Source organism: Amblyomma americanum, chromosome 9 (assembly GCF_052857255.1).
Source record: "Amblyomma americanum isolate KBUSLIRL-KWMA chromosome 9, ASM5285725v1, whole genome shotgun sequence".
NCBI classification, from domain to species: domain Eukaryota; kingdom Metazoa; phylum Arthropoda; class Arachnida; order Ixodida; family Ixodidae; genus Amblyomma; species Amblyomma americanum.
In genome coordinates, this window is record NC_135505.1 from 47398064 (window position 1) to 47411178 (window position 13115).

Here is a 13115-nt window from a genome sequence, read left to right on the forward strand (position 1 = left end):
AGCATTTGTGATACGCCTGCCATGCCAGCTGGTCATCCCTTCTCGTTGTCCATGCGAGACAGCATGTTGAATACTCTTGTTTCTCGTCTCTTGGCCGTCCCGCACCAAAGCGGGCCTGTTCGAACTTTTAAAGTGAAATTGATCTCGTTTATAGCATACCATCCGCCGGATGTCGCGCGATATCTTCTTTAGCTTCAGCCCTAAAAATGCATGACAGCGAACGACAGCAAACGAAGTTACCTGGCCAGAAGTGTCGTGCCTTGCCAGGTGACGTGTCCTGCGGTGAAGAGGCATTAATAGACGACGCAACTTGCGGCCCAAAAGCTCAACTTCAAAAATTCTTTTCTCGCTTTAAACAAAAATTACCAAAAATTTCAGAAATGAAAGGCAATAAACCGTTCTACAAAAGCCATTATTGTTTGTATTTTTACTTGGAACACCTTGGGATGAAATTAACGAGTGTTCTGGCTCAAAATGCACTTTTTGCAACTTTATTATATTTTTTTTCTTTGATGTACGCAGTTTCATCTCCTGTAACATTTGTTATAGGTAGTAGACATCTAGAGGGAAAAAAACGGCTATTTCGGAATTTGCGAGAGTAAGTTGATATTTAAAACAAAAAACGACAGAAATGGTACAATTTCATACTTTTTTCGGTTTTTTTTTAATATTTATGCCGTGTAAAGCTGCATCCTTTGAATTATATCGAAAGACAGAATCTGTGCAAATGTCAATGAAAAAATTTTTGAACTGTTTTTGTAATATTTGAACTCATTATTAATTATTTAGCAGTGCCTGGTTTCTCGCCTGTTCTAAATATTCAAACTGCCCTCACCTCACGAATAAATTTTGTGCTGAAAAAATATTTCAGGCTTTGATTATGCACATTACGATAAGTTTCCATGAATTTTTTTTGAACAAATTGGAGATGGTCGAGCGCAACGTCTGGGACGTTTGGCGTGGAATAACCCACTTTTGTTATTCAGAACAATTTCACATGCGAGAAAGATGAGACAGTTGTCAGAAGAATTGGGTTGAGCCACTGCTTATTGTTGGTATGGGAGAATTGTGCCCAACAAATACCATATTTTCCGGTGTATAACTTGCGGTTTTTATTGTAATTTTTTCTCTTTGGTGCATCTTGCACTGCAGTGCGACTTCTATACAGACAAAAATGATGAGCCACTGCGCATCATCTTTAGTGGCGCCCCAGTAACTTTGTATCGAAATAAGGTTGACATGTTATATAGAAAAGTGTTGAGTTATTTCTAAAATGTTATCGTATGCATAGAATCACATAATCTTGCCATGGCTCAACTGAATGCTGTGCCTGGCACGTTTAATCCCGCCATGTTCACAGAAGTATCGATTTCTGCCGACATCACTTCTGTGAGTTTAACTGAAGGATCAGGCAGGCTGCTTGTTTAATGGATTGCACAGTATTGGAGTATGGCATTTTGAGTTTAGGCTGTTGAAATTTGAAGGCATTTTGACTCCAAGTTTTGTCCAATCTTTGATTAAAAGCGGTTAAATGTTGGAGTGGCCAGACTGCTTTAATAAAGTCGGCCTCACCATTTTGTATTGTTAAACATTTCGGAGCATGGCCGGGATGAGATGATTGAAAGCTGTGGCCAGGCTTGACTGTTGACCGTGGCTGCGCAGTCATGCGTCTGGGCAAGAAGAAGGAGGGCGAGCGGGAAGCCAGGCGCAGCCAGCAGGTGGAAGGGGTGCAGCGACTCATCTGCTCCTGCCGCAACCTGCAGCCTCCACTCCGAGGTGAGCGCCAGCTCAGTGCGAGTTGGGGTTGGCTACTCTGTGTGTTGACAGAGTAGAATCTTGCGGGGTCATGAACAGAATTTGTGTTGTCAAGAAATGGATGAAATCCTTTGCTTCAGCTCACAAAGTGCAGTCCCAAACCTCTCTGGAAGATGGGTTATTGACGGTTGTGCACTACCACTCAATGCTCAGGGTGTGCACTGCATGAATGGCGCTCGTTCTGTTGGTGCACATATTGTCTGTAGGGGCACAGGAGAGTGCTCAGAACACTCGTGCGCAATGCTCTTTGGCCAAGGAATTTTACAAACTCGCATCGGCCAGGATCATATCACTGAGGTTCTACTGGAACGTGAACCTGAGTCTTGGGCTGAGTCCAAGTGGGTCCTGTGGGGTTCGTGTAATTCTTGAGGGAGTTTGACAGTGTGTGATTTCAGTGCGTCCACATTGAGGTGAGAGGAGTGTTACAGTTAAACCTGGATATAACAAAATTGAAGATCCGAAAGATATTCGTTATAGGGAGGTTTTCGTTATATGCTGTTTCTGCGAGGAAGTTAGAAAAATAAATACAGAAACGGAACTAAGTTGAAAATCGTGGCCAGTTAACTCGCCCAGAATGCATTTATTGCACTGAAAATAAACGAGTGATTTTGTTCTGCTGTTTGTTGACGAGGGTCGGCACCACAGATCGCTCATAGGACATCGAGGCACTTAAAGCTGTACCACCATCGTCCAGCCAGCCCGCGATCCATCTTCGTTGGTCTGACATCAGACACTTTCAGCCAGTGCCTCATCCAACATCTCTTCACAGTTGTCAGAGCACAGTCGTCCGCATACGAAAAGTGAGAGAGCTGCATGTCATTCGGGGCTGCTCCATTCACTCCCAGTAAACCCCAAGCTTCGACGAGATAGTTTGGCCCTGAAGGCTCCACTCCTGAGTGCTCCTCTTGGTCAGTTTGCGAAGCCTGAACTTCTTTCGTTATGCGGGCTTTTCTGAAACAGTTGTCGATAATTTCTTTTGTTGAGGAGGCTGGATTATTGAAGTGCAATTCGTGAGCAAACACTGCAGTTCAAAATTTGAACGGTCGAGGCCTTCAAAATGGTGCGCAGCACAGTTATCTAAGAATAGGCACATTCTGTGGCCTTGCTTCTTGGTCTTTTCATTGGATGCCTTCAACCAGTCACAAAATATGGCCCGCGTCATCCATGCTTTCGGGTTAGCTGCGTGCCGTATTTACACGATTGTAAGTCGACTTGAATGTAAATCGACCCCCCCCCCATCACATTTCTGAAAAAAAGAAAAAAACTCAGGTCATTTACGCTTGCCTTTTAACAATAGAATGCAATAGCACTATCCTGCGGCCTCCGCTTATTGCCAGCCAATATTGGCTGCCGCACACGGGAGCGCGCGTGGGCTCATTCCAAAATAGACAGGTTATAGACAGGTTTAACTGTATGCGAAATTAGGAAGTTTTTGCAAGGCAGAGCCTTCTTGTCTGTGTGTGGAATAGAAAAACTTCGTAAAATTGATGAATTCGTTGTATGGAGGTTCGTTATAGACAGGTTTAACTGTATGCGAAATTAGGAAGTTTTTGCAAGGCAGAGCCTTCTTGTCTGTGTGTCAGAGTGGGTTTCAGTGAACCTTTGTCTGAACACTTCCGAGTGAGATCAGGTCTAAGCATGGCCAGGTGGGCATGTTTGTTTGTGTCATTAGGCCTAAATTATCAACAGCTTTGCTGGACCTTGTCCCTGGTAAAAGTAGTGTGCATTATGAGGCCAACAATGCAGACTTTCTGTTGGTGATGTGACGGAAATTGTACTACCGTAAAAGGTCATTGATTCAAACTTAGGGGACTGGAAAAAAAAACATGAGAATTATCTGAAAATTCAAGTTATCGAATGGCCCCATAAAAGCTGTCAAGAACTGCTTGCATCGTGGTAAATTTATTTGGTGAAAAACTGGCCAATGTGTGCCTGTTTTTGAGATAAGAATGGCACGGCAATGGCTATCTTTCACATTTCCATCAAAGCTTTATTGTATGCATACTATTGGGGGTGTCGCATCACAACAGCTCCACAATTGTAAGGGCATCCTTCCTGATGCAACGTGGTGGAGCTCCACTGCTGCCACATCACACCTCTCGCAAGCGGCACCAACGTGTGCAAAGAGGCTGCACTGCATGAACAGTAAACGGCACGAGATGAGCGTGCAGTTTCAGTGCACTGGACTAACGAAACTACTTGGATGGAAGCGAAGGAAGCACTCAGTGGCAGCAGTGTGGGGAGAAAAAAAAAAAGGAGGTGGGAAGGATGAAAACAGCAGTGATGCGCCAATCAGTGTACAAAATATTGGGTGGCTGGCACGAAGCTGACTGAATGAAGGTCATAAAAGTTGGACCAAAACTAAGCGTTCAAACTAGTTCTTGGAGAAGGGGCCGTCCGTTCGGCGTCAGGTCTGCCGCTTCACACTGTTGTCAGAGGTGCGCAGGCTGTGAGCAACTCCGCAGCATGGAATTCAGGTTTAGAATGGGGCTGTTTCAACGATCTCTTGCCACGTCGGTCATATCTGGAGGGGACCCCCCTTCGGGAGCCTGTTCGAATCAACCGATGTGAGACCAGTAATGCCTGAATTAGCAACCTCAGCCAAAGACTTACATGGACAGCGGCTGGGACTGAGCTGGCAGTTCAAATTATCTGTATTTCTGAAATAACGAGGGTCAAAGTATCTACCTTTTACTGTTTTTGTTTCCAGAATACTTTATTTTGTTAAGGTGTTAATGCAGTACATTAAAAGCTTGTAAATTCAGACTCGGTTAATTCGAACTGACGCCTGGGTCCTGGCACAGCCCTGTGTATTCCAGTGAGGGAAAACTCCAGATAATTCGAGCAAGTCGGCATCCGCTACGGTTAATTCGGATTAGGAGCCACTGGCTGACACCGCTCCTTGTAGACAGAAGATGACCCATAGCGAGTAAAACACGCTCCAAGTTTGCCAGAGGTGTAAAACAGTGGAGAAGAAAAAAAAAGCAGAGTGCACAAGGCTCACGGAGCCTGCGTTCTGGTGCATGCCGGAGCAGGTTTTCGCTGCCGGAGCACTCGCCTGCGCCGCTGATGCTTCGGCGCGAGCCGTTCAAGGTTTTCGTTGTGTTGCGGCCGCTAGGTCATGATCATGTGGTGTAAACAACTTAGTACAGTGCAGTCCACTTGTAACGATATATCGGTTATAATGATAAGTTGATGTAAGAGTATCAACTTATATGCTTGAGGCTATGGGAAAAAAACCATATATATATATAACGACATGTTCGTGACCGAATATCAGATACAACAGTCAGAATTTTGCCTTCTGTACATTGTTTTCCATGCTGAGCGTGACATTCACGGCGCAAAATTCCCTTGAACAATGGCAAGATGGGGCGAAAACTTCGGATACGTGAGTTCGCCCTGCCTGCCGCCATTTTTCCCGTGCGCGTCGATTACGAAAGCCACGGAGAGCGAGCATCGCGAGTTGGCGTAAGCGCTGCAAGACGGCACTAGCTGCTCCGAGCGTCAGTCACATCGCCTGCACTACGGAAGGAGCACGTTGGGAAAGAGAGAGGGAAAAAAAAAACGAAGCGGTGGTGCTCCTCGCGCGCCTGTATGAGAAAAAGCGCAGAAGCAGAGGGGCTGAGGCAGTCAGACCAGTGCTGTCCGCCTCTCGAAGATGGCGCCGACCTAGCGCAAAGCCGCTACGCTGGAGACTAAGCAACGAATTTTGTAGGACTCTCGCAGTGGCTTCAAAAGTGAATGCACTCTTCAAGAAGCATGGGCTCGCGCAGTCGACGATATCGACGATTTTGAAAATGGGTAGCACGACGATCATGAAGGTTGGAGCCAGCGGTCATGCTGATCACTGGAAAAGGGTTAGGGACCCTTTTCCGTGGTACGTTCATGGAGGAGTTGGAGCGCAGATGGTGCTCCAATGTTCTGCGAGGACGTCACCGACGAGGCAATCGCCGAGAATGTGTCGTCACGGCAGAGTGCGGCATTGTGCAACGGCAGCAGCGACAGCGATGATGAGATTGACACTGGCCCACCTTCGACATCGATGACTACGCAAAGTGCGCTGTGTAAGATCGAATCACTCATCGACTTTATGCACACAAAAGGGTTGCCGCTAGTGTACGCACAGCAGCTGGATGCAATACACACTGCAGTAGTGAAACTGCAACTGCCACGCAAGCAAGTGCCCATCTCAAATTACTTTAGCGCACCTAACGCTTGAGGTGACAAATTAATGTACATTCTGCAATTACTGTTCTTCAGCAAAGTGTAAAACTTGAGTCAGGAGCTACAAAGGTATGTTTGGCAGCCATTTTTATGGCAGTCCAGATATAGCAGTGATCAGTTATAATGATCATTTTTTTAGGATTTTTCGATGTCGTTATAAGTGGACTGCACTGTATGGCGCTTCGGGTGATGACTGCTTTTGTTGGTGCCGCGAGCTCCGTGGACAGCAGCGTGGAAACATTGGAGACCTTGAGTGACGACTATATAATTTAGGCTGCATGCTCCCAGCAGATGTCGCAGGGCTCACGTGCAGTGAGAACAGCCGACAGTGATGACAGCAGCGACGGGACTATGCCACCGCCAACTGCACGTGAAGTCGCTTCGGCGCTCAATGTTGCAGCACGCCACTTCTCTGTCAATGAGAACTCTGACGTTGTGCAGGAGCTTTGGACAAGCTGCAGATGATGCTGATGGGGTCTCGGCAAAATAAACGCAAGCGAATGCACTTCGCCGATTACCTTTAATTTTGACAACCCTTCCCTGTAAATAAACATGTTTTGGAGCATAAATAGCATCATATGTTCCAGCACTAAAGCTCTCTGCTCACGCGAATGCATTCCAGTACTTGTTTCTGGCACATAACTGGCCGATCAATTTATTTCATTTGCCATTTGGACCACATATATTTAATTCTCAGAATCGCCCGCCACAAGCGTGTAGTAGCGCCTAGCTCACGATAATGAGTCTAGATGTGACTGCTTCGGGTTCTGCCCATGCGGAAGGGCGCTAGAACCGCTCATTCTAGCGCTTATTCGATCATTCGAACTTCTCGTAATTCAAACACTTTTCTGGTCCCCTTCGGGTTTGAATTAACGAGCTTTTACTGTATTGTCTTTGTTCGGTCCGTGTGTAATGTGTTTTGTTTTCTTTGTGCCTGCATTTATTTTAGCCTTTGGCAGGGCTATGTTCCCATGTCTGGTGATCTTGTAACAAGATCACAGCAGCTGTAAATACATAAATAAAATATATCAAGGGGAGATGCTGGTCGAAAAACAGTGGTTTTTCTCAGATTTTTCTCAGAAAATCAGATTTCTGTTTATGATTGTTTGAGCAACTTTGATCCTTCCTCTTTCATGTGGCAAAAACCACACCCAGAAATGATCAGCAAGTTATTATAAAACTTTTGGCGACTATGAGAAGTGCGTGATTTTTAAGTGCATGATGTGTTAAATAGCAGCATCACATGTCATTGGGCTTACGAAAGCCAGTAGCCCTATGTTTTTTCTCCCCAAAGCCGGCTTTGCCTCTTCATGCTCCTAGGAAGTAATAGTAATAAAAGCAAATTCTTGCCGCCAAAACTGAGCGTTTCCACTAGTCCATTAAGTCATGTGATGCGATTTTGGCCATGCCGTTGGCTGCTTGTGCGCAATGCGGCCATAGCTCGCCTGCTGTTTCTGCAAGGTGCAGCTCTTAGTATGCATTCTGCACACTTTCTAGTTCTCGTTTCAATGGATTTCAAAAAGAAATGCGATTTTCGATGTCAGAAGTTTCAGACGAAGCACGAGTTCAGGGAACCCGTTGCAAAGTAAAGCACCGTGCAAAGGAATCGTCCATGGCAGCTAAGCGTAAGCTTAGTGGACACGATGCTTTAGAGTTGGCTGGATGTTCTAGCTTAACTTAGTGTGTTAACACATGCGTGAACGCATAAGAAAAGGAGATAAAGATCATCAAAAGTGAAGGCGGGAGTGGTGATGAGCCACTGAGCGTGAATCGCCAAGGTCGGCGGAGTGTACATTCGTACGAGTTGCATGCCGCAGCATTGATGTAGCCGGTGACCTTTCAACTCTTCACGAGGCGATTCAGGAAACGCACTTGGCATCGTTACGGACGGCGGTCTCTGGGCTGCTTCGACCGCTTTTTGAATTACTTGGAGCGAGAAGCATCACTTAGTGTTTCAGCGACGGTCTCAGAAAGTGAACAAGTGCCCGGCGTTAAGTGGCGATGTCTCAAACCACGCTGAAAACAGGCAAATGTGGCTTGGCCATTCAAGAAGTGATGACACCGCACCCTCGGACTTCTGGCCAAACCCACCTCTTCTTGGTGTATCAGGAGGGAGTGCTCTGCTGCCGAGCGAGTGGCTCAGCAATGACCAAGCGAACTCGCATTCTTGAGGGTGTGGCTGTCAACGGCACTGAAAAAGCCGGGACAGCAGCAGTGTGGATCAAAGAGACAAGCAAGAAGCCGTGTGTGTGCGAAGTGCTCGCGTGTGTGAACGAGGGCAACGCCGTATTCACAGCACAGCACACAGAACACACTAAAGCATACACGGGACTGGGACAAGAAACTGAAAATATTTTTTTTGTGTGCATGTGTGTGTACGCAAAAACCAAAGGTGTAACGGAAAAGTATGCGCGCGCAACGAACGGATGACACAATGTTCTAGGAAGTACGCCATTCCTTGCTATGTCTGTGCATTTGCTGCGCCTGCCCCTCACCGGTCAGTCAGAATGATGGGGCCAGTGGAATTTTGCTGAGACATTGCGTCGAATACTTGGATGATAGATAGGATGCAGTGCAGAGGATTAGGGGGTTGGTCTTCGAAAGGGAATGCAAAAGGAACACTTCATTTGAATTTTCAGTGCTCTTTGTGGCATGCACTACAGTGTGTTATGCAGAAAGTATCTTCGATGCCTGATATAAGCACTGTGCTTGTTTGTTTAAGATGTGAAAATCCTGGTCAGGAACACATTAAGGAGGGGTGAGACTTGGGAAGGCGTAATAATAAAATATACTGCAGAAATGCTATAATCAAGGGTTCAATAATGAGAATGTGCACAAATAATGAACATTAGTAGTTCCAAAAAATTGTATAGGTGTACGAATATTGCAGTTTTCAAGTATGAGGATGAAGAAAATTGGCAGTGGCTTAGCTTGGCTTTGCCAGGATATATGTCGCGAAAGCTAAGGTATAGCTTGGTTGGCGTTGGTTAATCTTGATCGCAAGTCCAGGTTAGTCTAGTCTTCTGGATTGTTGTTGTCGTGTGGTTCGTCATACAATTGGTAACGTGACCGGTCCCGTGGTTGGTCACATGGTGCGGTATGACCACGGTGGGAATGCGAGCACGGCAAAACTGCAAGTTCGTGGCCAATGTAGCTTTCGCTACAAAAAATGGCTTTGAATTTCGAATCGAATATCTGTTCAGTACAAGAAAAATATTTCGAAAAGTGTAAACGAGCAAATGTTGCGCATATATTTTTTCAAACTAGGGTATGGTCTTTGCAACCGAAGTAAACAAAACTAGACTGACTTGGCACCGTATAAAAAACATGATGTGCTTAGAAACATGTACTACTTAATTGGACAGCAAAACCATATCCAACTTGTAATGTGGTCATGCAAAATGAAATGCATAAAATGACGACTGGCAACAAAAAATAACATGATGGCCAGTAAAACCTCATTAATTCGAAGTTCAAGGGACCGAAAGAAATGCCCGGGTTATTTGAAGGTGGATCTATACAGAAAATAAATAAAAAATAAAAATGTAGCGCAAAAGAGACGAGCATGGGAGGGAAACACGACAAAGACAAATTGCATTGTTTTCATGGAACTTCAGACCCGATCATGGATGATTTGCGCAGAGTGTTTTTGCCATGGTCGTATTTATGTAAGTGGGAACGGTATACGATTGCTGGCAAGTATTTGGAAATTTTCGAATATCAGTTTCTCAAATGCGTATACGAATTGAATATCAAACATATTTGATTCATATTCGAAATTTCCAATATTCGCACACCCCTACAAAAAAAAGGGTACAATTTGTGTTAAATTTTTTCCAGTGCTAAAATTGGCAAGCCTAATATTAGAAAAATTAGTGAGAATATTTTCTTTGCATTTAGTTAGTGAATTCACTGAAGGAAAACAAAAAATTTTGGAAAATTTTTTATATTTCTATTTCTGCAACGCAGATGTTCCTTTGGCACACTGCTCATTTCTGTACTGAGATCTAAGCTTGTGAGGTCTAAGCTTGTCTCAATGTACAGTATTTATACCCTTCAAGGTAACTTGAGGAAGAGCAATGTATATGCCACATTGTGGAAATATGGGGGGGACAGGGCTTCCGCCCTGCCGCACTCCCACTCCGCGTATGCAGCGTTCCTGCTCGCTAACCGCGGAGGGGTTCATGCTCAAGGGAAACAAAAGGGGAAGGATGACAAAGCGTGTACACTCCTATGCTATTTATTGCACTTGCAATTAATACACAGAGCGGGCCACCTAGCTACAAAACATCAACGAGGCATTCCTCGGAAGTAGAAGGCAACGTAAGAAGGTCTTCCGACTTACCGGCTGGGGCAGGGGCGCGACTTCGAAAGTATCGGCGGCGAACGTTTGAATGCGCCGACCATGGCAGCCAGGGTTTTCCCGTGCGCGCCATATTCTTGGGGCAAAGCCATTCTCTAGCAATAGCTGGGGAAGGCGACCAGAGCACGCGTTTGCTGCGCCCACTTCGCAGCCTGGAACCTGAAGTGCAGCGGCAAGGCACAACGGATCTCCTTGCGCCTGCCGCGGAAGGTGGCGAGAGCGTACGGCTGCAACCGCTCATGACGCTGGCTGGATCCCGAAGAGACTCTCAGCGGCTCCGCGGAGTTCTGCTTAGCCTTCGAAGTGGCGCTCCCGTCTTTCTTTCCGCTTCCCCCATGAGGGAGACTTCCCTCCTCACCCAGCCGGTGCTGTCATAAGGCACGATGTTGAAGATGGGCCGCATCGAAATGGAGGGGGGAACAGGTTCTCCACAGTGCCAAGCTACAAAAACTTATGTCATTGCTATAGAATATTTTATTATTTCTCATAAAGTTTAATCTCACCTCGAGGGGCCCTGGAACCCCTTTTGAGTATAGTAAATAAAATCGCTTAACACTAGATTGTGCGCACGGCAGAGTGGAAATCTACACGACAGGGGATCCAGCATCACCCTCAAAAGGTGATGAACCCTTTCCGGCAACTTTTCAAACTTGCGTCCTCCTCCTGTCACGCGTGCGTATCCAGGTTTATAAATTGCTAATGGTTGCGTCATCCTTGGTGATCTCATGTAGCTGCCGCGGTCGCAGCAGTCAGCCTTGTCATACTGCTACATCAGCAATCTCCGCCCAGGGAATTCCTGCTCGCGTCGGTAGCCCGGCTATCGTGCGAGTGAGGCCAGTGGAGGAGCGCCAACCTTTGGGGGTGCAAAAACTGATGAGAGGAGGAAAAGAGGCACAAAGAGACTGAAATAAAAATTTTGACTGCAGGTCACACTGGTTCTACGAAACGAATTAAAAAAAATAACCCTTTCTGGGACAATATTCTTGAAGTGGTGTTCTTGAAAAACCCAGGCATACTTCTGCTTCATTGAATAGTGTTGCAGGGCCCCATTAATTGTGTGCAATAAAAGAAATCTTGTGTGCCGGTACGGCAGTGCTGGAAGCCCAATGACAAAAACAAGCACTTGGGCTTTGCACGTGTGATCGTGTTAACACATTATCAGCATGACTGTAGCTACTGCCATCTCCAGCACAGCTCGGATGACACGGCTGCCTGTGCAACTGGTGGAGGAGAGGGATCTGAGGTTACGCTCTTTGCCACATGTCCCTTCTCTCTTGGTGCTCATGCAAACTTGTTCGTTGATTTGGCGGGCGATCTGTGAGCTTCACAAACTGCTAAGTGATGGCCCTTTCAAGTTTCTAGAGGCCAGATTATCAAATATCCTAATTTTATCACCTTAGAAAGCATTTGAGTGGTGACAAACACATGGTATTTGCTGCGGTTTATTGTATGACATTGAATTGAAAACTTTTGACTAACCTGGTATCTTGAGATATGGGAGTTCGATTTAACCAAAGCTTGCTATGGCAGGGGCACTTTGATAGTGTGTCTTTCATCAGTGAAGTCGAAAGTATCTCCGTATAAAGTCAAAATCGAAATGGGCACTCTGGAATGTGCGCACGTATGGTCTCAGTAACAAAGCCTGCTAATAAACTCAATCAACTGGACCAGTGTTGAAAGGAACTACTTTTAATTTATTTCACTCTTAACGCAGATATAGAGATGCTAGCTGTTAGCACCTGTAAACTGCTGGGTTGGTTAAGGCAATCTACAAGCTATGTGGAGTGTTCAAGACACTACTCTTTCATATAGCATATTTAAGGAATGTTTTAGGAAACCGCGAGTGTCTTTATTTAGCAAATTAACGGCTTGCCCTATGCTTTTGCGCTTTGACCGCATCTCTCCCCCTTTGGTGCCGCAGTGTCCATCGATGGTGTGGAGTGGACGGGCGTCAAGTTCTTCCAGCTGAGCGCCCAGTGGCAGACACACATCAAATACTTTCCCGTCGGCCTCTACGTCGCCCCCGAGCCCGGCCACTGACCGTCTCCCCTCGTCCCCGTATTTATTGACTAGCCTATTTATTGCCCAGCGTGTGCTCTTAGTGTTGATTGTTCCCACCTGGTCTGCCGTTGTGTGTTTTGTACAGACGTCGTCGTTTCCCCGGACCCAGTGAGCGGCCGTCCAGTGTGCTACGCTGTTGCGGGCAGTGTAGTTTGGGGCACGTCCACCACGCCGCCGACTGACGAGGCTCGAACGCACAAGGCGTGCAGCTACGCACTAGCGGTTGAATAAAATGATTGTGTACATTGCTGGCTAGTCCTGCTCGCTTACTGAACGGGGGTGGTGGCTCCCAGTGCACAGCTACTGGCAGATGTGTTTTAAATTTACGTTTGTGAGAATCCTCACTGGACACTGCTGCCATTTTCGCTGCCCTTACCACTTCAAGTGGTGTGGGCTGGTGGGGGTGTCTCATCTAAGGAAGCGCAGGGTGCATACGCTTCCGGGCCTTTTCCAGCGGCCCCTTGGTACTGCCCATAGTAGCGCTTGTGCGAGTGTGCCTACACAGGGTCTCGTGATCTGCAGGGCAAATGTGTACCCTCTTTTCCAAAAGTAACAGGGGCAGCGCAGTTTGCTTCCCAGCCATATATGGGGCCCTTACCGAGTCCTATGGACAAAAATATCCCGAAAGTTGGGGACAAGGATCTTTCTT

General features: G+C 46.3%; 1 protein-coding gene across 2 annotated transcripts in view; it reads left to right on the plus strand.

The window, feature by feature from the left end:
• The window catches only part of KrT95D (phosphofurin acidic cluster sorting protein KrT95D), a 127410-nt gene extending 114696 nt beyond the window's left edge, over positions 1-12714 (plus strand). For both annotated transcript variants that reach the window (XM_077638212.1, XM_077638213.1), the window contains exons 18-19: positions 1663-1776; positions 12327-12714. In XM_077638212.1, coding sequence (XP_077494338.1) covers positions 1663-1776; positions 12327-12445 — 233 coding nt within the window. In that variant the 3' untranslated portion in view covers positions 12446-12714. The remainder of the gene's footprint in view (positions 1-1662; positions 1777-12326) is intronic.
• The last annotated feature ends 401 nt before the right edge of the window (positions 12715-13115 follow it).